This window comes from Oncorhynchus gorbuscha, linkage group LG05 (genome assembly GCF_021184085.1).
Source record: "Oncorhynchus gorbuscha isolate QuinsamMale2020 ecotype Even-year linkage group LG05, OgorEven_v1.0, whole genome shotgun sequence".
Lineage (NCBI taxonomy): Eukaryota > Metazoa > Chordata > Actinopteri > Salmoniformes > Salmonidae > Oncorhynchus > Oncorhynchus gorbuscha.
The window spans coordinates 46,229,639-46,242,959 of record NC_060177.1 but is presented as its reverse complement, the minus strand read 5'-3'; the positions used below and the strand labels follow the sequence as shown (position 1 = coordinate 46,242,959).

Here is a 13,321-nt window from a genome sequence, read left to right as displayed (position 1 = left end):
CAGGGTGCAGGCCTGGCCAGATAGTTTAGTTTTTGCTCGTCACACATCATGTGACTACTTCCAGGTAATCCTTGGAATGATTATTAACAATGAGTTGTAATGTGTAGTAAATATAGCAGAGCATCATAGCAGCATGGCAGGCAGCGGCACGGGGCAAGGTAAGGCAGGTGCATGGTGTAGCTAGCGAGGGTAATGTCAGCTTTGGAACAGATGACAAGTTGAAAATCATTTCACAACATTAAAGAACAATACATCTTGACAAGTAGCTAGGGTTTTTGCAAGTTGGTGTTATTAGACCTCTTCACACCACACGTTTCATCTCACTTTCTTAGTCTGAGAATTGAAGAGAAATCAACACACGGTGATTGTATCCAAGGTCAATGACATCTTTCCACTATACACCTGGGAGATAAACACTCACACACACACACACACACACACACACACACACACACACACACACACACACACACACACACACACACACACACACACACACACACACACACACACACACACACACACACACACACACACACACACACACACACACACACACACACACACACACACACACACACACACACACACACACACACACACACACACACACACACACACACACAGCTGACAAGGTAAAATCTGTTGTTCTACCCCTGAACAAGGCAGTTAACCCACTGTTCCAAGGCTATCAATGAAAATAAGAATTTGATCTTAACTGACTTGTCTAGTTAAATAAAGGTAAAAAAAAATATGTGTGCAGTAAGTGATTCCTATTATTAGTGGAATGTTGGTGGATTAGCTCTGTTCATTCAGGACTCTGTAATTGGTTGTTCAAGTGTCTGGTTGAATATCATTTTGTTTGTTTTGTCAGTTTGAGATAATGGCATGGAAGTGCAAACCACATGTGTCTGACGATTGTGGAGTTCTTTGTGTCAATTTTGTTTGCAGACAAAAGTTTTGCCCTAGGCAGTCGTGAGTATTTTTTTGTGGCCCTATCTGAAGTTAGGCGAGATGTTTCCCTGCATGTGTTTGTGTCCTAACAATCATACCAGCTCCAACTATGTGCCTGTATCTCAAATGGTATTTGGCATCATTCGTTGAAACGGCCATGTTGGTAGACTTTCGGACAAGACGGGTGGATGAATGATTCTGGTGCCAGTTCTTCTTGACTTTAATATGCCATGCCAGATAATGTGTTCATAGTCCTTTGTCATTGCCATCCATTTCACCATAGCCTTGAAGGCACGCACAGCCACCGTGCTGGTGGCTCTAGCTGATGCAGTTCTCTGAAAAGTGTAGGGCAAAAAATTATACCAAATAAATATGAAATGATCCTTTATATAAAATAAATAAATCATGGAACGACAAAGCCATAGAACAACATACATCTTGAAATCAGAGAAAAGGAAACAATGTGATGAAACCATTGTAGGAAATGTAATTTTCACAACCAATTTTCAGTTACGTGATAACTTTCACATTTCTATGTTTCTTTTAGTTTTGTGTCAGTTGAGTGAGGTGAAAGTTTCTCCACATCGCTCCTTTGACCTCCCACTCTACCACTCTTAATTACAACAGGAAGGGGAACAGTGGTCAGTCCAGCTAGCTGTACATACCCTTAACAACATTCAGTCACAATTGATCAATTTATCAACAAACTGCCATTAGGATGACCGACAATAATCCCAGTCAAACCAGATATCTGATTATTACCCATAATCATGAGGCATGAAACAATCATTAAGATCTATTATTTCACACTTCTCAAACCAGGTGCTTGTTCCTGATCATGCTACAAAATGGACTGTCATGTGAAAAACCCCTGGAGTGGCCATCAGAATACCCAGAAAACACTGTCATGATTTGAGGTCTGAATTCTTCCTGACCATTTTTTATTTTTATTTTACCTGTATTTTACTAGGCAAGTCAGTTAAGAACAAATTCTTATTTTCAATGACGGCCTAGGAACAGTGGGTTAACTGCCTGTTCAGGGGCAAAACGACAGATTTGTACCTTGTCAGCTCGGGGATTCGAACTTGCAACCTTTCGGTTACTAGTCCAACGCTCTAACCACTAGGCTACCCTGCCTACCCAACCATGCAACCTTACCAGGAAGAACTCTGGGCCCCTTTTATATTCAATAGAATAGGGTCTTCATTTAATCATGACAGTGTTATGAGGACATTGTGCTGCTCCTAGTCAGGTTTCAGCGTATAAACCTATTCCGAGGATTACCCCCTGCTCCTGTTAGATAGAGCCAGTCAGTCACTCCCAGTCCTAGGCAGTGGCTTCTGAATGAGGGGGAGGACCATGTCCAAGTCCCCCTGCTCTGCTCTGCTCTACACCCTCACGTCACCCGTGGGCATTGTTTTGATCCCCCTGCCAACCATTATGCTAAGCCACATGTGTGCTCAAGATTTGCACTGAATGCCTCTTCTCTCCTCATTCCCATAGTTCATTCCACTCTTCCCACCACCACCATGAAGCCCTCAAATTAAACCATGGAACAGCCCTGTCCTGCACATGTCACATCAACCTTCCCTCTTTTTATTTGTGTTCTAAAGTCTCGATGCCACAGTAGTAGTACCTCATTGTCAAGGGGCATGCTCTTCTTCTTTTGTGTGATTCTGATAGAGATTTCTCAGGGACGTTGTGTCTTGAGTACGCATGACATAGGAATTCATATAAACAATCATTATGTGCCAGCCACCAACATCATAGATTCTTGTTTTACATTCCATTCTCAGGTTTGCTTTGTGTTAGATTTTCCTCCTGTGGTTTGGACTAGCAGGAGATAGAATAGGGTAGAGGACTTAGGGAGCGTGCTTCACAATCATACACTGTAAATTAGACACACAATACCATTATGAGAAATAAACCACAACAAACCAGTGATAATTATCATTAAAGGGGTCATTGGTGGTTAATGACTTGTTGAACTGTATTAATTCAAAGGGAAATTAAGAGGGACATTTTTGTACTGTATAGTCTCTGTGATGGTTACTCTTTTGGCTGAAACAGTGGACCAGTGGCAGGGAATGTCACACATACTAAGAGGATGTAGGGCATTAAGAGATGTATCAGAAGGGGGAACTGATAGCTGGATGAGAGGTCAAGGATTACTCCACTAAGCTTGTTGTGACCACAGATTGTGGTCAAAATGAGCACAGAGCCTTGAATTGGAGACGTGGTGGTGGAAGGTGGGGTGTTATGTCTGCGCTTGTGCGTTTACTGGCAAACACTGAAGCTATCGAGTAGTCCCACTGATCCAAACAGAATTCCCATAGATTTATTTTCTTCCAGGTGAGTATTTATAACATGCAGCAAATGTTATTACATGCCTGTTTTTCTTTGTCCATTATCGGATGCACTATATATAGAAATGAATGTGGACACCCCTCAAATGAATCCACTTTGCTGACAGGCATAACATACAATTGACCACACACCCATGCAATCTCCATAGACAAACACTGGCAGAAGCATGGCCTTACTGAAGAGCTCAGTGACTTTCACCTTGACACCGTCATAGGATGCAACCTTTCCAACAAGTCAGTTTGTCAAATTTCTGACCTGCTAGAGCTGCCCCAGTCAACTGTAAGTGCTGTTATTGTGAAGTGGAAATGTCTAGGAGCAACAACGGCTGAGCCACGAAGTGGTAGGCCACACCAGCTCACAGAATGGGACCGTCGAGTGCTGGATCTCGTAGGGAGTAAAAATTGTCTGTCCTCGGTTGCAACACTCACTACCGAGTTCCATACTGCCTCTGGAAGCAACGTCAGCACAATAACTGTTCATCAGGAGCTTCATGAAATGGGTTTCCATAGCCAAAGAGCCGCACACTAGCCTAAGATCACCATGCACAATGCCAAGCGTCGGCTGGAGTGACGTAAAGCTCACCATTGTACTGTCACCATTGTACTGTGGAGCAGTGGAAACCTGTTCGCTGGAGTGATGAATCTCGCTTCACCATCTGGCAGTTCGATGAGTGGATCTGGGTTTCGCTACCTGCCCGAATACATAGTGCCAAATGTTTGGTGGAGGAGGAATAATGTTCTGGGGCTGTTTTTCATGGTTCGGTCTAGGCCCCTTAGTTCTAGTGAAGGGAAATGTTAATGCTACAGTATACAATGACATTCTAGACGATTCTGTGTTTCCAACTTTGCGGGAACAGTTTGGGGAAGCCCCATCTCTCTCTATGTATTTTTTCCCGAAAGCTTTGTTTTTCCTGAACCTATCTGTTTAATTGGTTTAACAAACACAAAGACATATGGTAGATGCATAACATAATGTTTGCTTTGAATTTGTGATGATATATGGAGCTGTTCCAGTGTCCTTTAAAAAAAACTTACTACGGAAAAGAGCTGTTTGTGTACTTATTGTGCTTTCTACCACTGACTGTATTGCTACATTAGTGGTGAAAATGTGACTCAAAGGTAATAAAAAGGTGAATGAACAGTACGAAATTGTGAGGGAACAAGGACCCTTATTGTTAACGTCACATCCTTGTAACCTAATCTCTACGCATTAGTGACTCACCTTCATATCATAAAGGTGTTGTTGGATGAATGACTCCAACCTGTAAACCAGTTAATGGCTCCAGACTGATTCTTATCAGCCTGTTTATTCACACTGAAATACTGCCAATAATTCTCCAAAATATCTTGGATCAACATAACGTAGGTTTTAAAGCGCTACCTCTTGTACTCAAAGCATAAATAAGAACCATATCTCGGGAAGTTAGCTGTATTTTCCCATAAGTTAAAAGCATTTATCTTTTATCTGTTCTGTTGTACTATCAGAGCAAGCATCTTTTTTTATCGCATGCTTTGCTCTCAAATCATGGAAATACAACCATCTTCATGACAATATATATTTTTTTTATTACATTTTGCATTTATTAAAGAGAATGTTTTTTACAACATACATTAAGCTGTGAATCAGATGTTAAATGGAGTAGGGCAAAAAACCTTGTGACATCACAATATCTTACAAGCTTACAAAGTTCAAAACGAGTTGAGTCTGTCTCAGTTGCATCTAGCAGTGTATAGCAAGGGTGAAAGACAAAGGCACACACACCAAAGAGACACACTGTCCACAGTAGCCATGTAGACCGTGGCTAGAGATGCAATCTGCACTATTGGGGTGGAAAGTTCAAATGACCTTCCCTTTACTAAACCTAATCTGATCATGATGCATGTCGCAGTTGCTGCAATCGAACCCTATAAGCATCTATGTACACGTTAGTTCAATTAACACATACTGTATATGCCTCAAAAGTGGAAATATCCTACTTGTTCTTCTTGCATTGGCTGTGGATGAGAAATAGTTGGCTTTCCTCCATTGTAAATGGAAATCTGCTTGAGATCAAGAAACTCACCTATCTACACACAATACTAAAGGAGTGCTCTGTTGATTTGGGGAAATGTGATCAATAAAAATGTGATCAGATTGGTCAATGAAACTGTCATTCATAAGACCTTGATAAAGAGAGTTAGTACAAATTAAATTACTCTAATAGTCCTGGAACATGTGTTTCAAAAAAACATCTCCTAATATTTTTTTTACTCTTTTCTATCACAGGAACCAGCCTGCTTTTCACTGCCTAGAAACTGAATTGTTATCATGTACACTAGGAACCTGGTGCCATGTCTGTACAGTATACTGGTGTGTTTTTCATATGTTAGTGTTTGATTATTGCTGTGCACCAGCAAGATCCAAAGAGGCCATTTCAAGAACAAACATTAATCCCTCCAATCAAACAGCAAAGTAAAAAATTCAACACACAACAACATCATCGACACTGCCAGCACAACAAAAAGGGTGGCTTTAAGCGCATCATTGGCACTATCTGAAATGAACCACAAAGAAGAATATGTCTGTATATTTCTAGGGAACAGAATTACAACAAGATCACATTCTTTATTTGCCTTTATCAAACCAGTGAAAGACGACATAAGAAAATACAAAGAGGAGACATAGTTACCAGCTAAAGAAAATGTCACTACTCAGGGTGTAAGGCACAACTTTACATGTGGAAGAGAAACAGGCTATCAACAGATGTAATTCAATCAGAGGACTGCGTGACGCGCCAAGAGAAAACAAGACATTTCAGTACCTGCCAAAATGGCCGCTCTCCACACCTGGCAGAGCGCCCAACATCCTCACGCTTCTCTTTTTCATGTGTGGAATTCCACGTTTTATTCCCTTTGCACTTTTATATGCAAGAGTGAACCTTGTTAATACACAGTGAGCCAGAAGCCAACCGGGAGAGAGAGACTGACTGCAAAACCATAGTGCCAAACGTATGTAGATGCCCATGGAGGAGTGATCGAGGGAGTGAGTTTCAGGAGTTCTGTTTTTTGTATTTTTCTGACTTCTTTAACATGGGAGGTTCTGCTCCATCGTGTAGGTCCCATCTGGCACAGTTAAATAAATATACCCTCCATTCAGAGGTCACATATATCCCAAGCTTCAAAAACCCAAGGCGCTAGAAGACCTAGTGGACCTTTTGTGTCAAGAAAGTTGTACTGGCTCCAGTTGATTGACTTTAAATAATTTCATTCTTGATTAATTCATATTTAAATAACTCTTCTCTATGAGCCTAAAATGTCAGTATTTTCTTCAAAAGCACTTATTAAAAATAAATACAACAAGCTATTACTATTAACAGTCATGTGTTATTCAGTAACCAATGCAGTAGAAGATTCTCAGACCAAGGCTTTTTTCAACCAACGCAGAACTTGATTGCTGTGTCCAGTAGCTGTAACACTGAGAGGCATTTCACAGTTTTCCACGTAAACTGAAGCTGTCATTCCAGTCAGAGCTCGCTGTGCCCAAGTGCTTGCTGGGAGAACACCCCAGTCCTCACTATATAATTGCTCCCCTTTACTCTCACTGTCTATGTGCGTTTAGCAGTCAGTTAAGAAAACAAAACATCAGTCAAGTCATAGTGTTCAAAAGTCCAACACAGCCACCGTCTTGTATGCTACAGGGGTGACATGTTGCTTGTCAATTAAATATTCATGAAAGTAATTTTCTTCTCAGTAGCAAGTGTTCCGTGTTTCTGAGGAACTGGGAGTCAACAGCCTGAGCTCAACATCAACCATTTGTGGAATATTTACACATATATAAAAGAAACAAAAAACTTTTAAAAAGTGTGTTGTGTTTGCAGTGTTGTGTTTGCTGTACACATTTGTCCTTGCTGTAGAAGGACAAAAGGAGATGCAATTGTGTTTCCTGTTCTGTATTCTGAGCGTGCTGATTATGTGCAGGAGTCATTGGAATTTACTTTCGTTGAGAGGGACACTAAAGAGGGTTTGGGCGGTACGTCAGGCTTGACGTGTTTGACCCCGGTCCGGGGCAATGAACCATAAGAGCTCATGCTGGGCTGTCGGGAGTGGGACATCCCCTGGGAATTCATATGCATGGAGTCCACCCTCTGTGGGGCGGGGGGCGGCGACTCCACGTGGTTAAAACTTTGGTGTCTGGACAGGTGAGAGGAGTTGGACGAGTTGGTGTTGTGCTTTTTGAGGGCAGAGCCTTTCTGGGCACTCATCGGGTAGCCCCGCTTGTACTCATGGCCATAGACGGAGGAGTGCACCTCGAGCCGCTTGCCCATCTGGGGCACGGCAGGGGGGATGGTGAGGGAGGCCTCCCTTTGGGGCACTCGGGGCGGCATTCCGTCGCTCTCCACCAGGTTGAGGCTGTGGCAGGGGCTCTTTAGGGACTTGTACTCCAGTGTGGCACCCTGGTCACCCAGGCTCATCTGGCTGAGGTCGCTGCGGTGGGGCTGCTCTACATACTCATGCTGGTAGGGCTGCTGATGCTGGTGTTGTGGCAGGGGAAGCACTACCACACTGGGGATGTGGCCTGGAGAGGCCCTCAAGGGCAGGTCAGTGGGGATGACTGGGGAGCCCATGGTGTGCAGGTCCTTGGTGCAGGCATTGATCAGATTCTGGTTCCTCTCCCACTCGCGGCTTCCCCGGCTGGGCTTGCGTCGGTGCTGCATGGGGGTGGACTCTGGGGTGGGCATGCCAGCCAGGTCCAGGTGGTGCTGGTCGGCTTTGATCAGAATCTTACCATTGGTGAGGCGGCCGTTGTGCATTAGCGGGGTGAGGATGGCCTCAGGGCGACTGTCCTTGGCCCCGGTCTCAAACAGGCCTGTCAACTTGGTCACACTGTTCATGGAGCCCCTCCTGTCGTGGTCTTTGTCCTTACGCCCAGACAGCTCAATGTCTCGTCGCCGGTGGTCACACACACAGTAGACGAGGATACCAGAGAAGATGGCACCCATGGCGAAGGCCATGATGACAGCGATGGCCAGCAGTGTGACAGGGACCAGCTGGTCACGCCCCTTCTGGTAACTCTCGCGGATAACTCCTGCAAAGACAAGGATGAAATTATTACAAATATATCAGCAAATTAATTAGTGATCAATGATATAGGTGAAAATCAAATGGTTAAATTAATTGATGAATAAAGCACAAATAATAACAAAGCATTTGTCCTATTTCCAGCGTTCAAAGGGAAAGCTTATTTTCTTTGATGCAAATGGAACTCGTTTTATATGGCTATGATACAATCTCATATATCAGAGAATATATTGCATTTATGATTAGACCTCCAAATCAAAGGAGCTGTGTCATAAATTTCTTAGAGGTCACTTTCCAGGACAATCAATTTTAAAAAAGAGGAGAGAAAAAAAAGACAGGCGGTTATGGGCTACTAAAGTGATGATTCAATAAAAGTGCAGCAGAAGAGATGACAAGTATCTTGGCAAAGAAAGGGAGGGAGAAGATACTGCATCAAGTGAAACGGCAGTGGGTTGTTTTTAATAAAAATGGGCCAGCTCCATTAGAAGTCCTCTTCACTATAAACATGGAGAGCGAAATGATAACCTCCAACTCCTTGATGAAAGTGTTACCCAATGCCCATCCATGTTACAGAGCCTTCAGAACTACCACTACCAGAATTACTCACATCATATGTATATACTGTATTTTAAACCTATTACACCTTGCCTATGCCGCTCGGCCATCAATCATCCATATATTTATATGCACATATTCTCATTCACCCCTTTAGATCTGTGTGTAAAGGTAGTTGTTGGGAAATTGTTAGACTACTTGTTAGATATGACTGCACTGTTGGAACTAGAAGCACAAGCGTTTCGCTACTTTCGCATTAACATCTGCTAACCATGTGTATGTGACCAAGAAAAATGGATTTGACTTGACTTATTCCACATTTTGTTGTGTTACAGCCTGAATTCAAAATACATTTTTGGATGGATTTTTTTCACCCATCTACACACAATACCCCATAATGACAAAGTGAAAACAGATTTATTGAAAATGAAATAACTCATTTACATAAGTATTCACACCCCCGAGTCAATACTTTGTACAAGCACTTTTGGCATGATTACAGCTGAGAGTCTTTCTGGGTAAAGCTTTTCACACCTGGATTGTGCAATATTTTCCCATTATTCATAAAAAAATGCTTCAAGCTCTGTCAAATTGTTTGTTGATCATTGCTAGACAACCATTTTCAGGACTTGCCAAATATTTTCAAGTAGATTTACGCCAAAACTGTAACTCAGCAACTCAAGTACTTTCACTGTCTTACTGGTAAGCAACTACACTGTAGATTTGTCCTTGTGTATTAGGTTATTGTCCTAGTGAAATGTGAATTGTTCTCCCTGTGTCTGGTGGAAGGCAGACTGAACCAGGTTTCTTCTAGGATTTTGCCTGTGCTTAGCTCCAGTGTAGATTTGGCCTTGTGTTTTAGGTTATTGTCCTGCTGAAAGGTGAATTCATCTCCCAGTGTCTGGTGGAAAGAAGACTGAATCCTCTAGGATTTTGCCTGTGCTTAGCTCCAGTGTAGATTTGGCCTTGTGTTTTAGGTTATTGTCCTGCTGAAAGGTGAATTCATCTCCCAGTGTCTGGTGGAAAGAAGAATGAATCCTCTAGGATTTTGCCTGTGCTTAGCTCCAGTGTAGATTTGGCCTTGTGTTTTAGGTTATTGTCCTGCTGAAAGGTGAATTCATCTCCCAGTGTCTGGTGGAAAGAAGACTGAATCCTCTAGGATTTTGCCTGTGCTTACCTAAAAAAATAAAAAATAATAATAAATAAAATAAAATAAAAAACTCCTAGTCCTTAACGATTACAAGCATACCCATAACATGATACAGTAACCACAATGTTTTAAAATATGGAGAGTAGTACTCAATAATGTGTTGTATTGGAGGATTTGCCTCAAACATAACAATTTGTATTCAAGACAAAAAGTGAATTGCTTTGCCACATGTTTATATTCTGTACAGGCTTCCTTCTTTTCACTCTGTCAATTAGGTTAGTATTGTGGAGTAACTACAATGTTGTTGTTGAGCCATTCTCAGTTTTCTCCTATCACAGCCATTAAACTCTGTAACTGTTTAAAGTCACCATTGGCATCATGGTGAAATCACTGAGCGGTTTCCTTCCTCTCCGGCAACTGAGTTAAGAAAGACACATGTATCTTTGTAGTGACTGGGTGTATTGATACTCCAGCCAAAGTGTAATTAATAACCATGCTCAAAGAGATATTCAATGTCTGCTTTTTTTATTTGTACCTTTCTACCAATGAGAGCCCTTCTTTGCGAGGCATTGGATAACCTCCCTGATCTTTGTGGTTGAAACTGTATTTGAAATTAATCGCTCGACTGAGGGACCTTACAGATAATTGTATGTGTGGGGTACGGAGATGAGATAGCCATTCAAAAATAATTTCAAACACTATTATTGCACATTGAGTGAGTCCATGCAACTTATGAGACTTGTTAAGCACATTTTTACTCCTGAACTTATTTAGGCTTGCCATAACAAAGGGGCTGTATACTTATTGACTCAAGACATTTCAGTTTTTCATTTTTGATTAATTTGTTTTAAACAATCCACTCCAATTTAGGCCTGTTGGTCTCTAAATTATTGTCTTGTGACTGAAATTACATCTGGAGATGTTGTTATATTTGAGAAGTGTTTGACTGAAACTTTTGACTTATAGATAAATATTTTGTCCCAAAAAATGTGTGTGCCGTTTTCTGGCAGTACAAGGCTCATTCCATTATAATCCTTCTAACACATAAATACATATGTCTCTGCCTCACTTGCTTACTTTTGGAAGGACATGGAAAACTTTGTTAGAAAACTTTAGTTACATTGAATTGAAGCATATTAATCGTCCACAATTGTGCAGTTCAAAGAGTTGGATTTGACTTGAGAACAACACAGTCAGAGGGCTGAGAATGTCAGACCTAAGCATCCATTGATGAGAGAGGAGTGCTATGGAGCTGGCAGTTCGTCTTCTCACAGTGTAGGAAGAGGGTTAAGGCATTTCTCAACCAGCAGTGACTTGGTCTCCATCAAACATAGCTCCCCTGCCTAGAGCAACTAGGGGGGATTTAAAAACAACCCCAAGGCCTCCCGAGACCTTTGAAGATGTATATCTTTCATGTATGAAGTCAATTGTTTCTCATCTTAACTACAAAGAGGGCGCAACCATAAAGGACACTAGGCCTCAGATAAATCAGAAGATGGCAGTCTTTTAAATCAAGGTGGCTTTATTCATTTGAAGGGCTCATTCATCAAGGAAACTGACAATCAACTTTTTACTACTAGAATGTTCTTGGATGACCTTGAGCCCCAGAATATCAAGGACAGTGTTGAGGCTTGACATTTACAGTAACTTCAAAACCCTTGACTTTTTCCACATTTTGGTGTGTTACAAAGTGGGATTAAAAGGGATTGAATTGTCTTTTTTTTGACAACGATCTACACAAAACACTATTTAATGTCAAAGTGGGAGAAAAAAATCTAACATAAAAACAGCTGAGTCACCTTTGGCAGTGATTACAGCACACCTGGATTGTACAACATTTTCACATTGTTGTTTTAAAAATTCTTCAAGTTCTGTCAAGTTGGTTGTCGATCATTGCTAGTCATTTTCAAGTCTAGCCATAGATTATCAAGCAAATTTAAGTCAAAACTTTAACCAGACCACTCAGCAACACTCAGGAACATTCAAATGTACAACTCCAGTGTACATTTGGCCTTGTGTTTTAGGTTATTGTCCTGCTGAAAAGGGAATTTGTCTCCCAGTGTCTGTTGGAAAGCATTGTGAACCAGGGTTTCCTCTAGAATTTTGCCTGTGCTTAGCTCTATTCTGTTTCTTTTTATCCTAAAAAACTCCCTAGTCCTTGCAGATGACAAGCATACCCATATCATGATGCAGCCATCACCATGCTTGGAAATATGATGAGTGGTACTCGGTGATGTGTTGTGTTTGCCCCAAACATAACACTCCGTATTCAGGACATAAAGTTAATTCTTTGCCACATTCTTTGCAGTTTTACTTCCGTATATTTTTGCTAACAGGATGCATGTTTTGAAATATTTGTATTCTGTACAGACTTCCTTCTTCCCACACTGTCATTTAGGTTAGAAACGGAGTAACTACAACGTTGTTAATCCATTCTCAATTTTCTTCTATCATAGCCATTAAACTCTGTAACCATTTTAAAGTCACCGTTGGCCTCATGGTGAAATCCCTGAGTGGTTTCCTTTATATACATGCAACTTATTATGTAACTTGTTAAGCCCATTTTTACTCCTGAACGTATTTAGGCTTGCCATAACACAGGGGTTTAAAACTTATTTAGCTTTTCAGTTTTCATTCATTTGTAAATATTAAAAAATATATAATCCACTTTGACATTATGGGGTATTGTGTGTAGGACAGTGACATAACATCTCTATTTAATACATTTTAAATTCAGGCTGTGACACAACAAAATGTGGAAAAAGTCAAGGGGTGTGAAAACTTTCTGAAGGCTCTGTAAAGCTATTTTAATTTTTCATTGCCTATAAATGTGTTCTTATCCAAGGTGACTAATATCATCTAGTTTTGACTCTCAGTGTCATATTGCAGTGTGAATAGCCACCAGGAGAATACATTTCCTGTCCAACAATCTAATTTGAATTTCATACCTCCAAAAGCCTTGACACAGATATTTAATACGCATTCCTACGTGTCAAAACAACCTAGCACTTCCTTGTAAAATGAGAAACATTGTTATCTAGTCTGACAGAGATGTGTGAACATTCTCATAGACAGTCTTTTAATCTGTGTAGCTAGTGGAACCCAGTTGTTGCTTATACTGCCTGCTTTGTCTGGGCAGACTTCAAAGCCACTTGTACTACATAGCATGGTTGTCCAGAGCTGTAACCTCTACATACACAGGCATTGTCTGAAAACGATAAAATCTCAATCTCACTGA

The 13,321-nt window shown here is 41.2% G+C and overlaps 1 protein-coding gene across 4 annotated transcripts in view; it reads right to left on the bottom strand.

The window, feature by feature from the left end:
• Positions 1–4,868: 4,868 nt before the first annotated feature.
• Positions 4,869–13,321, bottom strand: part of LOC124035972 (semaphorin-6A-like) — a 112,035-nt gene continuing 103,582 nt past the window's right edge. For all 4 annotated transcript variants that reach the window (XM_046349977.1, XM_046349979.1, XM_046349978.1 and 1 more), the window contains one exon: positions 4,869–8,385. In XM_046349977.1, the coding sequence (XP_046205933.1) occupies positions 7,268–8,385 (1,118 nt within the window). In that variant the 3' untranslated portion in view covers positions 4,869–7,267. The remainder of the gene's footprint in view (positions 8,386–13,321) is intronic.